Genomic DNA, 24,427 nt, shown 5'->3' with positions numbered 1-24,427 from the left:
GAAGTTCATCTAAAAATTGAAAGTTGAGACTTAACTGACATGCCTAAGTGTTTGTCAGACATAAAAAACCGTATTAAATAAAGAGATAATGGATTTAAGAGAAAAAGATTTTGAAATTTATTTCTGGATTATTTTACAAATAAGAATTAAAACGTGCTTAAAGCTTTGTTTTACCTTAAAAACAGTATGTCTTATATATACCTTACCACAGTAAAAAAAAAAAAAAAAAAAAAAAATCCACATCTTAAATATCAACATTATCATTCTCTAATTTTCAATTCAAGTTGACGTCTTTCTTAAGGAGACTTTCCTGTCATTAATATTTTAATAATAAACCAGCTTTTCTTTTTTTTTTTTTTTATAAATGACTGATTAATTTTTTTGCAAGTAAAGCATAAAGCATTTTATATCTACTCAAAATTTTTATAGCCCTTTCCATCTCTTAATTTATTCTAAAGTATTTAAAATTTTATTACTCCTAAAATGTCAGCATAAATGTTGTAAAATAATGTTCTTAGATTTTGATGAGAAATTTCCAAAATTAAATGAAAGGGGCCTACTATAAACTGTTTGTTCTTAGTAATAGATTTTTTTCTTATTAGTAGTGGGTTTGATCATTTATGTTTAAAAAAAAAATTTTTTTGTTTTTTGTTTTGAGACAGGATCTCGTAGCACAGGCTGGCCTCAAACTCTTGAGTCTCCTGCTTCAACCACTCCTGTGCTAGGTTTTGAGTCTCCTGCTTCAACCACCCCCGTGCTAGGAATGTTAGGTATGTGTGCCACCATGCCTGGTCCACTGGAAATCTTTTAAAGAAATTTTGTATCACACTAATTGTTCCCTTAGTTTTAGAAACAAGTTTTGTAAATAATATCTTTCTAAGAACAGTAAATTTGTTTTCTCTGTATGAACATACCTGAATCGTCAGCTAATCTGCTAATTCTTTCCAAAACAGCAATACAATCTCTTTCATCATCGCAGACTTCCCTCAACGTATCCAGCAAACTCCGGGCCACCATTTGTCTACACAGAAAAAGAAAATTAGACTGGGTTTTGTGGTATTAGAATTTTAAAAGACAGAATCCATACTTTTTTTTTCTGGTGGGAGTAGAGTTTTTAAATTCACAGCTTTGCATTTGCAAAGCAGGTGCTCCACCACTTGCATAATGTCTCCAGTCCATTTTGCTGTGGTTATTTTGGAGATGGAGTCTCACAAACTATTTGCCTGGGTTGGCCTTGAACTGTGATCCTCCTGATCTCAGCCTCCCAAATAGCTAGGATAACAGGCATGAGCCACTAGCATCCAGCTCCATATGTTTTTTAAAGACAACTTTTTTCTTATTGCATTTTACAACATATTAAACTTGTAATTACCTATGTGGCAAATGCCAATACTGATTCTACAGATGAGATTGAATAAGAACTATTTTTTTATCTTCATCTAACTGATCTGACAAATTTCTAAAGTTACTGGAAATTCATTTTGAACAGTTTCCTTCAATAACCACAATATTTTTTCACAAGTAAAGCATACATAAAGAATTTTGTATTTACTTAAAAATTTTATAGCCCTTTCCATCTCTTAATTTATTCTAAAATATTTAAAATTTTATTAATCCTAAAATGTTATCATAAATGGCGCAAAATAATGTTCTTAGATTTATTTTGATGAAAAACTTCCAAAATGAAATATTTTTTACTCCTCATTGTACAAAATGTTGTGTTTATTAGTATGAGTATACTCAAAGGCTTTTTGATTTCCCAGAAAAGTCTGCTACAGTGGTGTAGAGACCACAGCTGGAAAAACCAGTTATTAGGAGGAATGCTAGATCTGGGTCACACTGCTCTGTGTTCTAAGCACATCTGGCACACAGTAGGCATACCATGACCTCTGGTGAAGCAATTTACATAAGTACCAAAACTATGCCCAATGGCAAAAAAAGGCAATTTTTTTCTTGCCAAAAAAGCAAAGAAAGAAAATGAGATGGTGTGTGCTTACTAGGATTAAGGAGTAAATATGTCCAATGCAGGTCCATGATTAGATTATTAATAAAACTTGGCAGCTCAGATGCACACATTAATACTTAAAGATGGATACTTTATTTTCTTTACGGAAATGAATAACCCTCCCTTGCATGTTAATGAAAAGCACACACACATACCTGTTAAATACGTTCTCGCTCGCAGCATACTTGTCCAGTCTCCCCAGTGGCGTCAACATTTCATCTTGTGAGACGAAGTCCAGGGCTGAAGGTATAACAATCACATCAGACTCTGAGCTGTAGTCATCCACACCAACTATCAGAGACACCAGAAATACTCCTTTATAACACTCTGAAACTAAAAAGCACCCTGTGCTTGTCTGAAGCAGCACAAGTATGTTTCTGGAGAGGTACAAAGACCCGGAAGAGAATCTTAAAATCAACCCAGCTGCCAGGAATAACTGAAGGACACTTCCTCTCCTTTCTCTAGAGATGTGTTCTAACTGCCTGTGGAAGCATAAGGGTCAAAGGCTACAGACACTGAATGAAGGGGGCAAAGTGATCACAGTCTTAAGAACTTACATACTCAGAACTCTAACAACTTGTAAGTGGATACACAAAAAGTGAAACACTGAGCTGGGTGTGGTGGCTCGCATCTGTAATCCCAGCTACTAGGGAAGAACAAATCAAGAGGATGGAGGTTTGAGACTAGACTGGACAAAAAGTTAGTGAGACCGCCATCTCAACAAATAAAAAGCTGTACATGGTGGCACACACTTGCTATGTGGGAGACACAGGTAGGAGGATAATGGTCCAAAGCCAGCCTGGCAAAAAATGAGACCCTATCTGAAAAATAACCATGCTAGAGGCATGGCTCAAATGGCAGAGTCCTACCTAGCAATCACAAGGTCCTGAGTTCAAACCCCAGTACTGCTACCCACCAAAAACTGATCAATTCTACAATGTAGAAAATAAAACTAATGAAATTAGTTTGACTTTACTTATGAGGAAAGATAAAAACCATTAGTGTTTATATTTAAAATGTTATTAAATACAGTTGTGCCAAGCTCTAGGCTACATGTTGGAGAAACAACCATGAAAATGCTAATATTTTTGCCTTCCAAGACCTAAACTTCTGTTGAGAAACAATCTGTTTTAAAATGATACAGGCATGTACACAGTGCAAGGCCAGCAACATGCTTAAGCTACAGGAAGAAGAGAAGACCAAGAAACAATGCCTAAAACCTAATCCAGAGGCAATGATTTCAAAGGGTTCTGGAAGGTCTGATTAAATAGACACCTACTACCCAAGGAGGCTGGGAAGGACAAAGGATGCCACTGAATTTGGTACTTCTGTGCCATACTGGGTGGAACCTAGGTCAACTAACAAGAGCATTTTCTGTGGTATGAAAGTAGAGAAGCCAAATCACAGTGATTGAAGAGGTGAAGGAAAACAAAGAAGTGAAGACAACCAGTACAAAACACGCCTTCCAGAACTGCAGCTGTGAAAGAATTGATTGGATTAGATTATTAACCAGGACACACAGGCAAGATGAAGATTACTTTTTATTTTGCTTGTTTTATTATTTAAAAGAAGAGAAAGATCTGAAACATAATTGCAAAATGAAATTAAATAATTAACAAATAAGTACAAATTATCTAGGAATAAGTAAAAATATAACTAATGGGAAAATCATGAAGCTGGAGCACAGACCCAGAGTTTAGGAAGATAGATAAAACACCCATGAGATTATAGTCTTTCCCAAATCCTAAGAGCTTTCATAGCATTTTGTCTTACTCTTACTTTGTGGCACTTCCGCCTCTACCTGACTTTTCTCTACCAGTACCTCGTGCTTGTTAGTTTGCCTTTCTGTAGTAGGATGTGGCTAGGAATTTTCAACTAATTAACTTCTTTATCTAGGAATATTTCCTGGCAAAAAAAATAAGCACTTAAGTATTTTTGAAACAAATCTGTTCCTCACTTGCAATAGCAGATTTTATCTCTGTCCAGATCCTTAATTAAGAGAAAAACAGCAAGCTTCTCTCAAATGATGTTATGTGACAATAGAAAAGATTCACCATTTCCCAACCACATCCATAATGCTACTGCTTTGAATGCAGTTTAAAGCTTAAACCATATCTAACTTTATTAATAAATGAGCTGATCCTAACAGCATGGGCTCTTGATGCTCAGACAAGTGACCTTTCTACCTTCTCAAATAACCTTTTCATGTAGCCTATCTTACTCAATACAAGACAGAAGCCTGGCTAATATTAAAGCACTTGGCACATATTTTATGGAATTCAATTATAAAAGCAAAAATGCCAATTTTAAAAGTGAATGAGTATAGCCTGCCAGAGGGGCTCAAATGATAGAGCACCTGTATAGTAAACATATGAGGCCCTGAGTTCAAACCCCAGTACTGCAAAAAAAAAAGTCAATATAGCATAGGCTCCTGTTGCAGAACTCATTATATATTAAGAAATATTTTTACTCCCAAGAAAACACTATCAGAAAGCCTACAAAGGGCAGCACAGCTACTTCTAACTATTTCAACTTGCAAAATAAAAATAACTTCTGAATTAAAATAAATATCCAAACATACTCTCCCATTTATGAAAAAAATGAAGTATCAAAGAGCAAGTTTATTCTCACACATTAAATGGCTAAAAATTAAAAACAAAAAACAAAAACAACCAAACAACAACAAACCTGTAAGAAATGACTTCAGGGCTGGAGATGTGACGAGTGGTAGAGTGCCTGTCTAGCAAGCAGAAAGCCCTGAGTTCAACCCCAGTACCACAAGACAGAGACAGAGAGAGAACTGAGAAAGGAAAGAAATGAGACGTACTACCCCAGCATACTTAAGTTGCCAAAGAGAGTTTGCAGGCAGAGAATTAGAAAGAAGAGAGTTTCAGAAAGTCCCTTCTTTGTGTTTGTTTTTTGAGACAGGGTCTCACTATTAGCACAAGCCAGTCTCTAACTCTCAATCCTCCTGTCTCAGACTCTGAGTGCTGGGATTACAGGCATGACCACCAAGCCCAGCTTAGAAGGTCCTATTCTTTAGTCTTTAGGTGAATACTGAAACTGTATGTATGTATGTATATCTGGGAAAAAGTTACCTGAAAAAAAGGACCGGGAATAGTTCATGTCTCTACCATCCAAAACGGGGGAGAAAAACAAATTAACTCTGTAATAACATGAGACAAAATACTCTGAGGTTGCTCTACTTTTGCCTCATAAAGGACATGGCTATCTTCAAGTAACTTTTCTGTATCCCAGAATAAAACTCAAGAGTATATACATGAATGAAAAAGTATCTAGCACTCAACAAAGTAAAAGCCACAATGTCTAGCATCCAATAAGGAAAAACAAAAATAAAAACTACTAGACATGCAAAAAAGCAGGAAAGCCATGAAGACAAAAACCCAACTGTAGAAACAGATCCAGAAGGGACAAAAATTGACAGGATTAGTAGACAAGGACAGTCAAACAGTTCTTATAACTATATTCTGTATTTCAAGAAGGTAGAAAAAAACACAAATATGGTACATGGAAAATATTTAAAACTTTGATCTTCTGGTTAAAAAAAACATAAACAGAAAAAAAGGATGAAAATACACTGGATGGAATCAAGAGAAGATCAGATAATACAGAAGAAAAGATCAAGGATCCTGAAGACACAACATGAGAAAAAATGTATTAAATGAAACAAAAATTATGGAAGAAGGGGACAGAGCATCACTCAACTGTAAGGAAAACTTCAAGCAACCTAACATGCATGTACTTGAAGTCTCTAAAGGAGGAAGAGGAGCATAAAAAATATTTAAAGAAACAATGGACAAAAATTCCAAATGTGTTGACAATTATTAATCCACAGACTCAAGGGATTCAATGAATCCCATGAGTAAGAAACAAGAAAAATACACTAACACATAATAAAGTTGCTTAAAGCTAGTGAGAAAAATCTTTTAATTGGCCAGAGAAAAACTTACTTTACATACAGAACAAAGATAAGCAAGCAGACTTATTTGAAACAATACAGTCCAGAAGGCAAGAGGGCAACAACTTTATAGTGACAGAAAACAAAATCAACATAAACATAAATCTTTCAAATATGAAGCTGAAATAAAGGCTTTCCTCAGACATGAAAATGCTGACATCATCAACATGTACTAGAAGAAATATTAGTCCTTCAAGAAAAAAGTTACACCAAATGGGAATCTGGATCTACACAAAGGCACAGAGTATCAGAAATGTTAAAAATGTGGGTAAAAAGGTTTTTCTTATTTTTGAAATCTCTTTAAAACATAATTGACTATTTTAAGCAAAAATACATTTGTAGATAAAACATATTGTGGCGTTCAAAACATATGTAGAAGTAAAATGTGTAACTCTAAGTACAACGTAGCAAAGACAAAGTATACTTCTGTAAACTCAAACTGTCTGAAGATAAGACTGTGGTAAATTGAAAGACACACAAATTATAACCAACTATTTTTTAAAAATCATTAAAGACAAACAGCAAATACATCAATAATTGCCATAAATAATCCACAAGAAGGAAGAACAAAAGGGTAAGGGAACAAAGAAGAGATGGGATAAACAGATGGAAAAACAGCAAGAAAAGGAATTTAAGCTGGATGCAGTGGCTCATGCTTATACTCCCAGCTACTCAGGAAGTTCAAGACCAGCCAGGGCAAAGTTAGCTACTCCATCAATAAGCTGAGTGTGGTGTTGCTCCTGTCATCCCAGGTACATGGGAGGCCTGAACAGGAGGACCACAGTCAAGGCTAATCTGGGCAAAAACACAAGATCCTATTAAAAAAAAGTAAAAAGTAAAAAGGGCTAGTGTGGTATGGCTCACATATCACACTGGCATGTGATTGCCTACCTGGCAAGCAAGAGGCCCTGAGTTCAAACCCCAGTATTATAAAAATAAAAATTAATAAAAGATATTTAAACCTAATCACTAAGTACATTAAGTGCAAATAGTCTAGAATTCCAATTAAAAGGTAGAAATTATCAAACTGGATTAAAAATAACACCTAATCATGTACATAATCACTTACATAGTGAAGAAAAATTTTATTTTCTGAACTACAACTCATAGCTAAGTACCTTATTCATTATGAATTGAAAAGCTTGAAAAGGCCACTGGGACACTCATTTGGCCTCAGTGTTCTCCTTGGTAATGTCAGACTGCTGAGATAGCATGACCCCTTTAAGGCACCTTTATGCAGACTCTAGAATTCTATGACTATGACCAAACTATTTCATCAGATCTCACACGTGTTCATCTTAAATACTGCTTCTGGTCTATAAAAGGCCGGAGCAGTGGGGAAAAATCTTACAGCAGTGACTGTCACACATCACCATGTTTAACACAAGCTTGAAGTGCTTACCTAAACACAGATTCTACCCCACACTTAGATACTGATTACACAGGTCTAGACTAAGGCCTAGGAGCAGATATTTTTAATAAATACCCCCATTAATTCAAATGTGGACTGCTTAACAACCATATTTGAGAAACATACTCCTAGTAGGTAACAAAATCGTATTTTGTTTCCATCTTTTTACCGCCATTCTATTAATCACGGTTGGCAACACTTCTGTACAAAAGGAGTATCCCCGTTTGTCAGGGACATAGTGACAAAGGCCACCTCTATTTTCTAGTACAGCTTTCCCTGCCAAGATCCATGGAGTCATTCTGGCCTGAATTATCTTCCTCAAGTCAAGCCACTTAGAAGATTCCCTCATCAATTCTTTTCTTTTTTTTTTGACACAGTATCTCAATATATAGCCCAAGTTCGCCTCAAACTCAGGATCCTTCTCCCTCAGCCTCCAGAGTGCTGGGATTACAGATGAGTACCACTACGCTTACTTCCTCATCAATTCCTAATTGGACTAATAAGACTACAGATTTCCGGCTTGAGCCACTCCTCCAGCCTGAGGCCACAAGGCTTTGATTATAAATTGTTAGTCTGTATATTTAAGTTTTATTAAGTCATACTGTAATTGCCTGCCATAAGGTTATAAGGAGAAACTCAGGAATAGTCAATTTAAAAAAAAGCTAGCTGGGCACCTCACGCCTATAATTTTAGCTACTTGGGAGGCTGAGATCAGGAGGATCATGGTTGAAGACCAGCCCCAGCAAATAGCTGCTGAGAACCCATCCCCCAAAACAACCAAAATGGACCGGAGGTATTCTACTCAGGTCGAATACCTGCTTTACAAGTACAAAGTCCTGAGTTTAAACCCCAGTCGCAACAAAGTAAGATAAAAATAAGAACTACTACTACTACTACTATTACTACTACTACTACTGAAAAAATCCTGTAGCATAAACAGTCTAAGGGGTGGCACGGCTAGCAACATTTTCAAATAAGACAGACAGCACCCTTCTTCCCTCTCACCACCCCATCCCTACAACCCTCCCGATCTCAGCGTTCCAAGTAGCTAGGATTATAGGCATGAGCCATGGGTGCCTGGCTTTTTACAGAGCATTCTAAAAGAACTTCAGGTCTCCCTCACACTCTTCTTCCAGTGATCCTACCTCTTAGCTAGTTGTCCAAGAGCTGAGGGAGAGAGCAGCACAGAAGCCCTAACTCTCAAGAAGACACACTTCCAGATTCAACTGCATCAAATTCCATAAGTATGCCTCTTTTCTATCCATTGTCAAATTATGCCCAGATACACTACAGTCAAGCATATGTCATGTTAATTCAGAATTCTTAACGGACTATTCTTAAATCTCAGTCTCTCAGAAGATGGCTGAAATCTCTATTCTATTTTAATAGAGGTGCTTGGAAGTGACCTCAAGAATGCAACTACCATTACCACTACCTTACTATCACACAGCACTTAATGTACTGATAATGCCAAGTTGTGGGGGAATGGGGGGACATGCCAGCAACCACAAAAAAAGCAAGAGGGAGAACACTTTGAACACAGCACTCAGCAGCATAGCACTAGTGACAACAAACATGCCTATAAGTAAGATGGAGAAGAGGTACCAAAGTGCTATTCCTACACTGGTCTCAGTTCCACATTCTTCTCATCTTGCTGCAATGATCTAATGACATGTATTTTCCCAACAACACAGCCCTTAAACACCAACCTCTACTGAAATGCTACAACTCTGAAGGGGAAATGTGCACAGACTTATGGATGTTGTGTGCATAATGTGTATGAAGAGAAATAGAAAAGGCATGGTTTTTCCCCCCACACCTAAGTTTGCTACTCCCTGAACTAACTCTTCTCATTAAACTTCTCAAAGGCACAGCTCCCTTGGCAGCCACCACTTCTTTTCAAGACATGCATAATCTGCTGATTTCTCTTTTACTCTGTGCCTCTCTCCTCAAAAAATCACCAACAGTTTGCCAAAACTTAGGAGGCACTTCTTCACATTTCACAATGAGACACCCTCTCTGCACAATCCTGAGTCATCATCTACCTCTCTCTCTCTCTCTCTCTCTCTCACACACACACACACCACACATAGAGCTATGGTTTGAATAATGTGTGTGTGCTGGGCACTTGATTCCCAATACAAAGGCCTAATGGAGGTGAGGGGTCTTGGGGGCACCATGCTCATGAATAGACCAATGACGCTATAGCATTATTGTGGGAGTAGGTTCCTTATGAAAGGGTGAATTCAGTCAACTCACCTCACCTTCTCTTTGCCCTTCTGCTATCAGATGAGGCAGTAATTCCTTGATCTTGGACTTCCTAGTATCCTAAACTATGAGTCAATAAATTCTCCTTATCAATTACCCAGCCTGTGGTATTCTGTTAAAGCAGCACAAAACGGACACTCTTCCCTCCCCTTGGTAAGTTGAGTCACATCTAACTATTATACTGCAGATGACCCCTAATATTTTCTTGCCCTGATCCTAGATCCTTCATGTATATACTTGGCAGTAGAACTGCCACCTTGATTATTGTACTGGCTGTGAAAACCAAACTGTTCGTGTGAACCTTATAAAATCAGCTATTCCCCATGACTCTCAAATCACCATCACTCTCCCCACTCACCTTCAGTTACGAAACATGAGGTTTTCAGTTATATTTTTTAACCCTATTTTTCTTGTTCTAAATATAATCAATTGCTAATAAAGTATTCTGTATCTATATCCTTTCACTCCCCAACACTCTAATTCAGAGACTTTAATACATTCTGCCTTAAGCAAACTAGGGTTTTCAAACCTCATGAAATACATGAAGATTTTCGTGGGGATAAATCAGATTGGTTAACTTTGAGGAATTTTCCAGACCTCACTTCTCTATCATAAAAATGTGCTTGTGGTTTGGAATCTAATGCTTTTCCCTAAGCCATCTCTCTCAACTACCTCAAGGCTACCAGGATATACTGTCCCAGGGTAGGAAAAAACTTCCATTTAAACAAAGGAGCCCTTTGAAATATTGATGAAAATGTTAAGAGATCAATTATCTGAAGACTGTAAATAAACACTTTACACATTGTGACTTCCAATTCACTTTTGAAATAAAATGCAAAGACAGGAAGCTCATTATAAATAATTTTTTAAAAATTTTGTCACTTGGGTCCAAAGAGGTTAAAAATAACCTTTTCCATTCTTTCAACTTATTTTTGTTGACAAAATTTCTTAAAATGCAAAACTGAAATTGATAACTAATACCTCATTGTAAACAATGAATTCAATCACCCATGAACACATAGGTGCTTTTTGAAAGCTTCATCTTTTCCAATAAAATTTTGTTAACAAAATGCCTATCATAACTTATACTATATTCTGGATGATCAACTATTAATAGCAATAAAAGATCAATAAAAAGAAAATTTTAAGTTTTATTGCCACAGGAAATTCAACTTCTAAGTATCTCTATGTACGTTTTTAGTACCAAAAATATGATACAGATAATCAAAATTCCCAAGCATGAAAACATATTAGGATAAAATTTTCTGTGGGAAAAGGAAAGAGATTAAGAAGAAAAAAAGAATGATGTAAAATTTCCAGTTAAAAGAATTTATTCATGTTTTTTTAATGGATGGGAATATGTATCAATGTGCTCTGGTATTTATACCCCATTTTAAAGTGATACAACTTTTATTTTTAAAATGTCATTATTTGTATATCATGTTCTTTACAATTTTTTTGGTTTTGGCGGAATTGGGGATTGAAATCAGGGCTAAACGCTTTTCCATTTGAGCAATGCCCCCTACCCTTTTGAAATTTAGTTTTTATTTTATTTTTGAGACAGGACCTCACTACTTTTGCCCGGGCTGGCCTCACCTCAAACTCACAATCCTCCTGCCTCTCCCAACTGGCTGTGCAAATACTTATCAAGCAGCAACTTTAAAGTGTGTATGTGTACAAGGGGATTGGACTTTGAGCACATGATAAAAGCGAGAGCACACAAGGGAGGGGTGAGGATAGGTAAGACACCTAAAAAATTAGCTAGCACTTGTTGCCCTTAACGTAGAGAAACTAAGGCAGATACCTTAAAAGCAACTGAGGCCAATATGAAAAGGAGACCAGGAACTAGAGAAAAGGTGAGATCAAAAAGAATTAACCTAGAAGGTAACACACACACACAGGAAATTAATGTGAGTCAACTCCCTGTATAGCTATCCTTATCTCAACCAGCAAAAACCCTTGTTCCTTCCTATTATGGCTTATACTTTCTCTACAACAAAATTAGAAATAAGGGCAAAATAGTTTCTGCTGGGTATTGAGGGGGTGGGGGGAGAGGGAGGGGGCGGAGTGGGTGGTAAGGGAGGGGGTGGGGGCAAAGGGGAGAAATGACCCAAGCCTTGTATGCACATATGAATAATAAAATAAAATAAATAAAAATAAATAAAGTGTGTGTGTGTGTGTGTGTGTAACACAGCTTTCCAAATTATTTTAGGAAGAATGCAATGATGATGCTTGAAGACACCGTTCTAGACTATCACAACTGCTTCAATCCAACTATACCAGCCTGACTTCACACAAATCCTGCTTCCCTATCAACACCACTCCAAGGCTCTGAAAGCACTCCCTGCCCTCCCTTACACCTCACCTCTTCTAGAGACAGCCTCTAGGCAGTCTTCAAGGGACAACTTTCTCATGTTGGAATTCTAGGGCCACCATGATGCACACACAGCCTAGTTACCTCTCCTGCACTCAGCGGTGCAAGGTATCAACTTTCTGCACACGCCCACTACACTTTTCTTTCTTACATGGTGTTATCTATCCCATTTCTGTCCTCTTTAGCTTCATCTCAGCTTAAATTTACCTATGATAAATACCATTCAGGAAACATTTCCTAGTCTTTCTAGAACCATTTCCTAGTCTTTCTAGTTAAAAGCTCCTCTTCCTTTGCATTCACTGCCATCCTGGGAGCCCTGGCTTCCACTTTGCCAGCAACTGCAGAATTTGGGTTTTTTGTTTTCTTTTTAGTTCTTTATTTTTTCATCTTATTCTGTTTCTCCTCATTCTTCTATTCCCATCACATAAATTCCCTAAAAAACCTGAAATCAGCATATTCATATTTATTAATGAAAAGATAGTCCACAGAGGTACTTGAAGAGTCAAGGGTCTCTTTAACATACTTTATCCTTCTCTAAGAAACTCACAGTGCATTCGCATTTTAATGCCTTTTGAGAAGTACTATACCAAAGAGAACTGATTAATTTATAAAACCTAACTTTCACCAAGCTTGATCAACATGCCTTTTAATTTCTCCACATAACCTCTGATAATAGCCTAGGAAACAGAAAAAAACTGACAGTCCACCCTCCCTTTCAATTTTTCCTTTGATACCGCTCAGGCTACAATCTGCCAAATTTTCTTTTTTATTTCCCAAATCTTTACACTTTATAAAATAAAAGATAATGAGATGTACCACACAATATTCATATTCTTTCTATAAGAGTTATCTTAAGACCAGGGGCTTTAAAATACACTTTAACAAATAAATACACTGACAAATGAATAGGGAGGAAGGGCAAGCTCTCCTGCGGGGCAGAATGCATCCAGTAAATGTAACTGATTAGAACAAGAATCACCCATGCAGCCTAACATTAACTGCTTAAAGTCTGCATAGAAATGGAATAGTTAGTCCCTACTGTTAAAATTATTTTCCTTATTAATTACTAAAGGAAAACCAGAATCTTCATAGTGGAGATCTGGCAGACCACCGCCAACAACTGGAGAGGCTGCCTTCAGGTGCTTCCAGGTCTAGAACACTGAGAAAACTACATCATTTACAATGACTGTCCTGTCGAAAAGTAAAAATTGAATAAAATCAAGAGCAAACAGGTGCAGCCAAATAGACATTACAAGTAATGTCAGTATCACCAGAAACAATTGTTCCAAACTAGATACGACAAGCAATTGCAGTGCATAAACCTGGATTAGCAAAAGAGTTGCTGTGAAGAGTACTATCAGACAATTAATGGAATTACAGTGTGGCCTACATCTTACACAACAGAACTGCATCAATGCTGAATTTCCTGAATTTGATTACTACATTTACATAAGAGAATGTCCTTGTACTTAGACATAGGCTAAGGATCATAACTTATTCACAAAAGGTACACTGCCGACATCAAGATTAAGAATAATGCATATATTTCATTCTGTCTTTGTGTTTGGATAATTGTATAGAGGAATGTAGAGCAAACTCAAAATGTTAACAATGGTTAGTTGCAAGCAAAATTTTGGAAAGTCACTACATAATGTCCACGAAGCTTCTGTGTGGGTTTGAAAGTTTCAAAATAACAACTTTAATTTTAAAATATTTCATTATTTAAGCCAAATTAGGATTATGGTTTTATGTAGCTTGGCCAGAAAAACCAAGATCATCTCAGCAGATATGTATCAAAGGCACTCTGCTACAGGTTAAAACTAAAAATGTGACATCTTGGATTTTATAGAATAATGAAGAAATCAGTAAACTATAGCTAGCAGATCACATAGCCAATTTTCTGTAAATGAAGATTTATGGGAAGGCATCTATGTTTATTCCTTTATGGCTGCTTTCACCCTATCATGGTATATCTGAATAGCTGCAAAAGAGCCCATATTGTCCACAAAACCTAAGTTATACACTATCTGGCCTTTATAGAACTTTCCAACCCCTGGTCTAGTGATGTAGCAGAAACCCACTTAAGCCATTGCTTGGGGGAAGAAAATAGAAAAAGACATAAATTGGAAGAGCATGTAGTCCAGTCCTTACAACAATTATGTCAAGTTTGAATTTGTCTTTGTAATAATATAAATAATGTTTATCAGAAAGCTTTCCTTTAAATAAGGATTAAATCCTTAGAAATGGTATTTATGAGTAAGTACAAAAATGTCCTATAGCATGATTAATCTTGCAAGAGTATGTAAGACAAGATTTTTTTTGTTTTTTGAGAAAGGTGCTTGTAGCCCAGGCTAGTCTAAAACTTGCTGTGGCCTCTAACACGTGACCTTCCTGCCTCAGCCTCTGAGTACTGGGATTAGAGGTACATGACCATGCCTAGCAAAGCAAGAATAGTCTTTTTAAGCATAGTTGGCCCTCCATGTTTTGCATCGTTTTCACATCCATGGATTCAACCAACCTCAGATCAAAAATATTTTTTTTAATTTGCTTCTGTACTAAACACATGCTTTTTCTCCTTGTCATTATTTTCCCCAAAATACAATCTACCAACTATTTATACAACATTTACAATCTAGATATGATTCAAAGCATACAGGAGGATATGTGTAGGTTCTATGCAAACATGCCATTTGATAAGAGAGACTTGATTATCTGCAGGTTAGATTTTGGGGGGTGTATGGGGGAAAGGTCCCTAGAACTAATCCCCTGGATTACTTAGAGATGACTTTACCCAAGTAACTGAAAGGGCAGGTGTGTTTATTTTCAAATCAGTCACCAAGATCATGCTTTCTAAACACTCATAGAGAAGACACAGCCTAGTACAAACATGTATAGGCTGTGAATCTCCTGTAAATTACAGATGTGTTGTTTGTTCCCTCAGTGAAAAGACTTTTTCCTTACAGCCTTATTAACCCAACCACCTTGGGTTGGGTTAAATTACAGACATGTTGTTTGTTCCCTCAGTGAAAAGACTTTTTCCTACAGCCTTATTAACCCAACCACTTTGGCTATTAATCCTTTTTTCCACAGGTAGTACAAATATGAAATTTCAATTAACTAACCCATGTCCATGTTACCATCAATCCTCAGTAACTATTGAACAAATAAGCTATTTCTACCAAAACAAACTTGATATATTTAAATGTAAAAATTATGTTTCTCAAGTTCTACTTTGATTATAAATTCAGACCTTGGCAGTGACATTCTGGACAGACCAATTCATGTAAGTACCTGGCCTACTGCCTCTTCTTTTCCTCAAAGTTCACATTGTAGAAAGGCTACATGAAAACAGAGTTCATCTGTTGAAATTTCTCCCCCAAATTAGTATTTTTTCGTCCCTTCAAAAAGTCAATCCAGCTGGCAGAATGGCTCAAATTTATCCCCCAAATTAGCATTTTTTTCTTCCCCTTAAAAAGTCAAACCAGCTGGCAGAGTGGTTCAAGTTGTAGAGCACCTGCCTAGCAAGTGTGAGATCCTGAGTTCAAACCCCAATATCACCCCCCCAAAAAAAAAAAAATAATCAAAGTCAATCCAAAAAATCATCATATTGAAAAACTAAAAAAGAAAATATATAATCCTCTCAATGGACTAGAAAAAGTATGTGATAAAATCTAACCCATTCCTAATTTCCAAAAAACTTTCAGCATATTCAGAGAACTTATTCAGCCTGATAAAGGGAAATAATAAATTAAACATCAAAACTCAAAACTTCTATACCTCTAAATACACAGCGAAGATGACGAACAGACAAGGCACAGATAATGTAACCCACACATCTGAGAAAGGACTTGTATTTGGAATATATAAAGACCTCTCAACCTAGATAGCATAGATAAATGGGACCTCATAAAACTAAAAAGCTTCTGTTCATCAAAAGAAATGGTCTCTAAACTGAAGAGAACACCCACAGAGTGGGAGAAAATATTTGCCAATTATACATCAGACAAAGGACTGATAACCAGAATATACAGGGAACTTAAAAAACTAAATTCTCCCAAAACTAATGAACCAATAAAGAAATGGGCATGTGAACTAAACAGAACTTTCTCAAAAGAAGAAATTCAAATGGCCAGAAAACACATGAAAAAATGCTCACCATCTCTAGCAATAAAGGAAATGCAAATTAAAACCACGATAAGATTCCACCTCACCCCTGTTAGAACAGCCATCATCAGCAACACCACCACCAACAGGTGTTGGCGAGGATGCGGGGAAAAAGGAACCCTCTTACACTGTTGGTGGGAATGTAGACTAGTACAACCACTCTGGAAAAAAATTTGGAGGCTACTTAAAAAGCTAGACATCGATCTACCATTTGATCCAGCAATACCACTCTTGGGGATATACCCAAAAGACTGTTACTCCAGAGGCACCTGCACATCCATGTTTATTGCGGCACTATTCACAATAGCCAAGTTATGGAAACAGCCAAGATGCCCCAGCACTGACGAATGGATTAAGAAAATGTGGTATCTATACACAATGGAATTTTATGCAGCCATGAAGAAGAACGAAATGTTATCATTCGCTGGTAAATGGATGGAATTGGAGAACATCATTCTGAGTGAGGTTAGCCTGGCTCAAAAAACCAAAAATCGTATGTTCTCCCTCATATGTGGACATTAGATCAAGGGCAAACACAACAATGGGATTGGACTATGAGCACATGATAAAAGCGAGAGCACACAAGAGAGGGGTGAGGATAGGTAAGACACCTAAAAAACTAGCTAGCATTTGTTGCCCTTAACGCAGAGAAACTAAAGCAGATACCTTAAAGCAACTGAGGCCAATAGGAAAAGGGGAACAGGTACTAGAGAAAAGGTTAGATCAAAAAGAATTAACCTAGAAGGTAACACCCACGCACAGGAAATCAATGTGAGTCAATGCCCTGTATAGCTATCCTTATCTCAACCAGCAAAACCCCTTGTTCCTTCCTATTAATGCTTATACTCTCTCTACAACAAAATTAGAGATAAGGGCAAAATAGTTTCTGCTGGGTATTGAGGGGGGGGAGTGGGAGGGGGCGGAGTGGGTGGTAAGGGAGGGGGTGGGGGCAGGGGGGAGAAATGAACCAAGCCTTGTATGCACATATGAATAATAAAAGAAAAATGAAAAAAAAAAAGACCTCTCAACCTAAAGAAGGCAATCCAGCAAAAAGATGTGACTAGGCATTCCACCAAAGACAGATGGTAAACAAACACATGAGAAGATAAACAAAATCAGCCATTAATGAATGGCCAATTCATACCACAAAGGGCACACTTAACAGGATGGCCAAAATTAGGACTGTCCACGGAGGGCTGCAAGGACACGAAGGTCTGGAGCTCTCACACTGATGGTGCATACAATATGGTACAACCATTCTGGAGGACAGTTTGGCAGTTGCTTAAAAAGTTAAATAGCTAGTCTACTCCTAAATACATACGTAAGAAAAAGAACATATATATCCATACAAAGTATTGTACATGAAATGTTTACAGCAGTTTTATTTGTAATAGTCAAAAACTGGAGTTGGGTGGTGGTGCACACCTGTAATCCCAGTATTCACAGAGGCAAGAGGATCCAGTTTGAGGCCAGCCTATGCTACACAGTGAGACACTATCTCAAAAAAACACAGTTGAGAAAAGTAACTTACTCAAAACTTTCAAGAGATTAAATGGCAGAGCCAAAATATGAACTTAGGTATGAAGGTTTAAGATGCACAGTGCTCCTTCCCTACATAAAACCATATGGGGTATCTTCTAGAATCACTGCACAATAAATGCTCAAATATCAACCAACTCCTATCAATTAAGCCAGAAAACAAGTTTGCTCCTAGTCTAGGGAGCTAAGATGACTTAACAGGAGACCCAGAGAATGGATTTGGGGACAAAGAACCTAAGGTGATCTACCAACTCAATGATCTGTAGTGAAGCAGGGCAGGTTCTAGATCCTTTGTACAAGTGATAGGGAATACTAGGCTTTTAAAACTCCAGGCCAAAACCTCGTAAGTGTGCCACCAGCTCGTGTCCAAGATGTGACATTAAGTTTATTCTCAGATACAAGTTAAAATCAAAACAAAGCCATAACAGAACTTCAGTGACTTCTAACCATACCACCAGGTAGCTAATGGCAAAAATTCTTTGTCAACAAGGGAGAAAATCCTTCTACTCCAAAATATTTTTTAAAAGATGTAATGTAAATGTGAAATATAATAACAATTTCATAAACAAATATAAATTCTTTGTTTTGATGACAAGAAAGACTGAGGCAAAAGGACCAGAAATAATAAACCAGTGACAAAGTATGGTCTTAACTTTACCTAGCAAGGTCTATTTATTTTTCATAGGCAAGAACAAACAAAAACTATTCATGTTCTGGTGGGGTTTTTTGTTTGTTTGTTTGTTTTTAGCCATACAGCTATAATCCCATACATATTTACAAAGGAGTTTCCTTTTTCTTTTCTTTATTTTTTTAAGTTCTAGGTGAGGAATTGGTAGTCAAGGCATCATTAACTGATTCTATACACACATGGGTACTACTAAAAAAAAAAAAAAAAACTACTCTTTTCTACAATAATTCCTAGCAAAGAATTTTCCTGTCCAGTCTTGTTGGTTAGCAATCAAAACATGTTACCAAGTCTTATGATTCACTCTCTCAAATTCCCCCAACAAACTTCAGATTTTTTAGAGACAGTGTCTCACTATGTAGCCCAGGCTGGCCTCCAAGTGCAGGGATTACAGACGTATAACACATCTGGTTTTTCAAATCCCTGTTTAAAACCAAATATCATGTTCAAGGGCACCTTCCTAGAATTTTTTAATGATTCTCTGGCTGCTATTGGACACAGCCCCAATTTTTTACTTCTCACCTCCTCCAGTGGCAAGGTCTGTGTTAAGCTTATCAGAACTAGTTTTCAAAAGTAGCTGGCAGCTGGGACATGGCTCCAAGTGGTAGAGTGCCTGTCCAGCAAAAGTAGCTGAAGGTCCTAGGGACTGAGAGGAGTGCAGGCAGAGCAGTCAACACAGCAGGTTCTAAATACATCATTTCTGCATTCTACTTCAACACTAACCTCAAGCCCCCAAAAATAGTAGTATAAAAAGGATTCTAAAACTTCAACAATCAAAAAATCTGTGATATGGCATACTACACACATAGCTTCAAAAAGCTCTTCAACATTATGCATAGTTACTGCTAAGACAGAAATGAACAAAGACTAATAAGCTAAACTTCATCAAGTTCCACTCCTCCCAGGTTAAACTAAACCATTCTGCATCCTGGATTAATTTTTAAGAGTATTTTAGGCATGGCTTCAAACAAATCACCTATATGGCAAGTTTTAGTTGCTGAATGCTATAAACTGGGCAATTTAAGAGAATATTTAAACCACAATATTTAAAATCAAGAAGGTGATGTTAAAATTCTGTCTGAACTTAAGGAGTTTTGTTCCTTGAGAAAATAATTCAGTGCCTCTGGGCAAAAAATTGATTTACTTCTCAATATTAGAATATCATACCCTGCACGTCATGGCACTGCAGGGTAGAATAACACGTATATGAAAGTCACTGTAAACTATCAAGTGTTGGTAAAATGACATTTTCAATGTAACTTTGGTAAAAGTTTAAATTTTAAACTCCTTCATGAAATTATTTTATAACTGTATCTTTAAGTCCTACCAACTTCAGCACACAAAACTGCATCTTTGGAAAACAAACAATATAAATTGGAAATACTGCTCTAAAATCTATAATTTTGTATTGTCTCTCATTATTAAAGGAACAGAATTAGCCACAAAAATTAAAAAGGGTTTTTATATAATTGTGAAATCTGCTGAGACACCTATTCAAATGGAGTCACTGGTTTGTTTTCATTTTGAAATTCAAAGTGTATTTCATGAAACAGTATTGAAAGTATCATTTTAAACTTAAAAAACCTTTTTATTGTATTATTCTATTAATTTTAATAGTATCTAATAATGATGTTGTTTACCTGTATGGGTTTTTTATACATGATACAATATATATCAGTGATATACAATATATATCAGTGATTACAATGAAAGATTTTTTACCTCCAAAGCTTTTATCAGACCTAGTCAGTCTCTGACCTTCTCCCCCACTCTACAGACTCTGTACAGAAGTTGGGGCTTGAAACAAATCAAAAGACCCTAGATATTTATTAAGGTTTGACAACATCCCATTCAAAATCTGGACCCCACCCACATCCTCTCCAGGTCTCCACAGTCATAAATTACCTACACAGCAGAAGCTCTGCATTTAGGAAAAGCAAGCAACGTTTTAGAGCTTAACCATCCAAGGACTTAGACATAACGTGGATAGAGTGGCAGGACTTGGGGTACAATACTCTGGAGGCTGGCCTCCATTCATGCAATACTGAGAAAGAGAAACTCAAGCTCACAAGCTAACAGTCTAGTTTTAAGGGCAGCCAGAGCTCCACTGTCTAAAATCTCTGGCCCTCTACTTTTGCCAGCTTCTCCAGGATATGACAAGCTTTTTCATTCCCTTACCAGCTACCTTGTTGTCTACGTGGGGACCTTAGCCAGATTTCCTCCTCATTCTTTCTCCCTTCACATGGATGGCAAACTTTGGCAACTGAGAACATCAGCAATCACTCTAACAGTCTTCAAATTATGAACATACAAATAAACTACTTATGCCTTCAAATGCCTAAGATTTTATCCTAAATTAAATTGAAAAGATGTTAAATGCAAGCACTAGGAGCTTTTGCAAGTACACCAACTGATTCTGTATTGTTAAGCATCAGTATTTCCTTCTCTGCTTTTCCCTGAAGTCACCCTTGCTCTTTACACAGATCACAAACACACATTGTTTGTTCTAAGTGCCTCACACACATAAATTCAGGTTATTTTCTCAACAACTCTCTAAAGTAGGTAATATTTATCATGCTAATTTACAAATGACAAAACTTAGGCACAGAGAGGTTTTTTAAGTAGGCTGCTCAAATCTATCCCAAGTGACACTATCAAGACTACCTGAAGGCAGTCTGGCCTTCTGTGCAGTAAGCACTCTACAGTGTTTTGCTTCCTGGTAACAGACCAGAAATGCAGGTAAACCACTAGAGGGCATGGGTTGAATCTGTCCTTTTCAGAGTCACCCCCCACCCCCACCCCCACCAGGCTTGGAGCTCTCTGTGGAACTGTTTCTCCTTGTGCCTTCCCCTCCACTGTTCTCTGCCAGTCAAGGAGAAACTGCATCTCTTCCTTGAGGGATGGGTGTTACCTAACAATTGAATACTCAATGTTTTACTCAATCAGTCATAAATACTTGCTCAATAAATGAATCTTCATTTTCAAAGTCTTGAACATAAATGTAAAAAGAAGCCCCTGACAACCACATATCTCCAATCCAAACCTTGCAAGACACCTGAAATCAATAGTTGCCTTAACTAATATCTAACACAATAAAGGATGTAAGTTACCTGAATATTACATATATTACATATAATATATATACTAGATATAGTACATATACTATGAAGGAGATAAGTTACCTGTATAAATATACTCCATATCTATACATATACTATATAGTATATATACTAAATCTTATACTATAAAGATGTTACCTGAAGAAAAACATAAAATGCAATGTAAAAACTGTCCTTTCCCTACATCAATCCTGCTCCCTGTAAAACAGCAATTTAGGGAAAAACCACCCCCCCCAAAAAAAGAAAACAACCCTCACGCCTGTAATCCTCGATGCTCAGGAGGCAGAGCTCAGGAGGATCATGGTTGGAAACCAGGCCAGGAAATAGTTCGCGAAGCCTTATCTCGAAAAACCCATTACAAAAATAGGGCTGGTGGAGTGGCTCAAGACGTAGGCCCTGAGTTCAAGCCCCAATACGTGGCGGAGGGACAGGACACAAAAGCCCAAGATTTAACCGTAGGAAGTTTGGACCAGATCTGCTTTAAAAATATTTGTGTTTGTTCTTGGCGGTACTGAGCTCAGGGCTGCTTCTCACAGGCCCTCAACTACTTTGGCCAATCCTCCTGGCTTGGTTCAAACCCGGGGTGGGGTGGGGGTAGAGTAAATCCTTACTTTGCTCAAAGCTAGAAACTTAAAATTTTGCTTAATTTGGGTAAGGAGAACTACATTAGACAACGTTAAGGATTAACCAAACAGTATATGGAAGAGGAATTTCAATCCTGGCCATCTCAGAATTATTCACACAGGTATTAGGCCATAATCTAGGCTTCGAGCAGGTTTTCCACTGACTGGGCAGCAATTCCACCTGGTCATCGCCTGGACCCGGCTCAGTTTCCCGTCCCTAACTCTCCCTGCGGCCTACACGCTCAACACTTTGCACTCTCCTCTCCAGGTCTCACGGGAACACTGCTTCACGTCAACTGCCATTTGTGACTTCTTCCCCTACAAATATGGCTCTGTCTTTTCTGTCTGCACCCCAAATGATTCTTCTGATGCTTAGAAAGGCACATACAACGTGAAAGCTCTCTATCATTTCCGTCACCATGACGGAAACAATGTCAAAAAGTTGGGGCTTTATGTATGAAATAATCAACTCTTTAGAAACGCCAGTATCTCAAAGAAAACCTGCAATTTTCTCACTGAGGCGATGTGGGTGAGTTCTGAACCCTGTGCACGGAGAAACCTGCTCCGTAAGCCTCGTCCCCGCCGCCAGGGCCACACCTTCTAACCTTCCGCACCCACAAGTCAAACGGGGGCGACGAGGAGCGGCCGAGGCGGACTCGGACCAGGCGCGCAAGGGAGACTCCGTGCGGTCCCGCCTTCCCTCCCTCGGAGTGCGGAAGATGCTCTGGAAGCCTCCCGAGCGCCCTCCGACCCCCGCCTCGCCCCGCCGCCCCAAAAGCCGCCCAAGACCACCCCCGCCGACCCGCGGGGCAGCGGCGACCGAGGCCCAAGTCTGGCGCGCCGGTCCCCGCGGGCCGCCGGCCACGGCCACTCACGTCCGTCAGTGTCCTGCAGGTCGTCCTGGAGCAGCGAGAGGTCTGCGCAGGGGAAGAGAAGAAAGGCCGGTCAGCACCAGGGGCCAGCGCTGGCGCCTCCGCCGCCAACGCCCGCCCTCCCGCCCGCCCGCTCGGCGGCGCCCCCCGCGCCGGAAGCCCGCGCCGGCCTCGCCCGATCACCACTCGGGCGGCGCCGACGGCGGGGTGGGCTTGGGGGGCTGCCGGCGTCGCCGCCTGGGAACTGGGGCCACGTACCCGCCATCTTGTGGTCGCCCCCGCCTCCGCGTCTCCCGGGATCCGGCCACACGGAGCGGCGCGAGCCGGGAACCGGTGGACGCGCGCGGGACGGCGAGGAGGAGGGCCAGCGGGGGCGCGCGCGGGGCGGGCTAAGGGCCCGGGCCTACGACGGCTTCTCCCGGACGCCCGCCTCCTGCGCTGCCCGGCCTGGCGGCGTGCACACTCTCGGCAGGCAGCCCTGACGCCGAGCGTGCGGGCCCGCGCGAGCTGCCCGGCCGGGACCTGCGGCGTGTGGCCTGAGTCCGGCCGGGCGGGGTCCCCGCAGCCCGCCGCTTTATTGGGTCACCGGCCTCGCCCACCGCCTTGGCGCCGCTGCTGCCTGCTCGCCCGCGCGCCGCGCTGCCCGCGCCCCTCCCAGACCTGCTCGTGCGTCGCCGGCCGTCCGCGACCGAGGCTCCCGCCTCCGGCTGGGGGAAGCGCCGCCTCCACCCGCCGGGCCTCGCGAGTGGCTGCGGACAAAGCCCGGGGCTGGCCGTCCAGCGGCCGAGGGGGAGGCTCGCGCCCGCGGCCCAGCGGCCCGCGCGTGCCGATGGTCAAGGCCCGGCCCCGACCTCCCGCCTGCCGGCGAGAGCGAGTCCGCCGTGCTGAGCGACCCCGGGGAGGAGGCCGTACCTGTCTCCCGGGGCTCGCGGGAGTAAAGGTAGAGCGAGAGGACGCCGGGGCAGCCCGGTGCCTGGGGCTGCCGACCGGCTTCCGCTGGCTGCTTTGCTTTTGTTCTGTCTTTTTTTTTTTTTTCTTTTTTTTTTTTTTTTTTTTTTTTTTTGTTTGTTTTTTTTGTTTTTTTTTTGTTTTTTTTTTTGTTTTTGTTCTGTCTTTTAAGTAGTTGGGGCAGTACTTCTCAAACTGAAGTCTGTGTCGCAGATTTTGTTATTCCCATTGTTTTACGTGAGTTAGGCGGTTAGCTCAAGCTCCCAAGTACAAAGCAGAGCGAGACCGAGGTTTCCTGACTCCGTTTCGCTGTCCCATCCTTGTGATTCTAGTCTGAGTCCAACTCCACCCTAACGTGGAGCACAAACACTGACTTGCATAATTGATGCCACTTTGGGGGACTGGGCTCTTACAAGGAGCCAGAGTTGTACATAGTAGTT

General features: G+C 39.5%; 1 protein-coding gene across 3 annotated transcripts in view; it reads right to left on the bottom strand.

The window, feature by feature from the left end:
• Nucleotides 1-23,421, bottom strand: part of Ppp4r1 (protein phosphatase 4 regulatory subunit 1) — a 77,910-nt gene extending 54,489 nt beyond the window's left edge. For 2 of the 3 annotated variants that reach the window (XM_074070420.1, XM_074070422.1), the window contains exons 1-4: nt 23,298-23,421; nt 23,043-23,084; nt 2,161-2,296; nt 915-1,021 (exon numbers count right to left, since the gene is read on the bottom strand). In XM_074070420.1, coding sequence (XP_073926521.1) covers nt 915-1,021; nt 2,161-2,296; nt 23,043-23,084; nt 23,298-23,304 — 292 coding nt within the window. In that variant the 5' untranslated portion in view covers nt 23,305-23,421. The remainder of the gene's footprint in view (nt 1-914; nt 1,022-2,160; nt 2,297-23,042; nt 23,085-23,297) is intronic. The other variant, XM_074070421.1, reaches the window with a different exon arrangement.
• Nucleotides 23,422-24,427: the final 1,006 nt, after the last annotated feature.

Source organism: Castor canadensis, chromosome 4 (genome assembly GCF_047511655.1).
Source record: "Castor canadensis chromosome 4, mCasCan1.hap1v2, whole genome shotgun sequence".
NCBI lineage: Eukaryota > Metazoa > Chordata > Mammalia > Rodentia > Castoridae > Castor > Castor canadensis.
The sequence above is the reverse complement of the archived record's forward strand: the minus strand, read 5'-3'. Positions and strand labels throughout refer to the sequence as shown.